Here is a 775-nt window from a genome sequence, read left to right as displayed (position 1 = left end):
TGCCCTTGATGCCATCCTCAACCTTGGCATGGGTCATTCCCGCGAGACCTCGGAGGTCTTCTACTCCCGGGAGCTTCGCGGACTTACCACTGCACGGCTTGCCGTTTACCAGCATGTCCGTGAGACGGTGCTGGCTTCCCGCGACGGCGTCTTCTTCCGCCTGCTTTCGTCGGTGGCTCGCCCGACTGCCGACTCGGACGCGGACGCCTCGGTGGGTCTCAACTTTGACGCCGTCGCCACACCGTCCACCCCGTCAACCTCGTCGCGCTCAACGCGAGTCCGCCGCCAGCCCGACACCCCTGGCTCGGTCGCCCGCGCGGACTGGAACCGAGAGGACAAGGAGACGCTCGCCGATCTCTTTGCCTACATGGCCGAGCAGAACGTGCCGCCATCGCAGCATGCCGTGCGCAATTTCCTTGATCACAATTCGACCCTGCAGCTCATCGTTGGCCTCCACGAGAAGGGCTACGACAACGCTCAGATCGGCAACAAGTACCGCAATACGCGCAACGCCATTGTGAACAAGCGTACACAGCCGCAGACCCGCGCCGCTGCTGCTGCTCTCTTCCCAAAGGCATGGCTCGACGCCATTGCCACTCGCACCCCGCGTCGCCACAACCACTGATTGGTGACCCCTGCTAGCCACTTGCCTTTCAACACGACGCGTCTCGCTGTTGTTGGCACTTGGGCTTGGCTCCTTCAACCCTCACGATTTTCCATTGCCTCCTTGAGGGGAAGTAAAACACCTCTGCAAAGTCTTGCGTCCCGATGAAGT

General features: G+C 61.7%; 1 protein-coding gene across 1 annotated transcript in view; it reads left to right on the top strand.

Annotated features, from left to right (window-relative positions):
• The window catches only part of AMSG_03158 (uncharacterized protein), a gene marked incomplete at both ends in the record, with an annotated part of 2,321 nt that extends 1,696 nt beyond the window's left edge, over positions 1–625 (top strand). Inside the window, one exon of the mRNA XM_013905029.1 lies at positions 47–625. Coding sequence (XP_013760483.1) covers positions 47–625 — 579 coding nt within the window. The remainder of the gene's footprint in view (positions 1–46) is intronic.
• Positions 626–775: the final 150 nt, after the last annotated feature.

The sequence above is a fragment of the Thecamonas trahens genome, assembly GCF_000142905.1.
Source record: "Thecamonas trahens ATCC 50062 unplaced genomic scaffold supercont1.11, whole genome shotgun sequence".
In the NCBI taxonomy this organism is placed as follows: Eukaryota; order Apusomonadida; family Apusomonadidae; genus Thecamonas; species Thecamonas trahens.
Note: the sequence above shows the minus strand (reverse complement) of the source record. Positions and strands in the feature narration are given on the sequence as shown.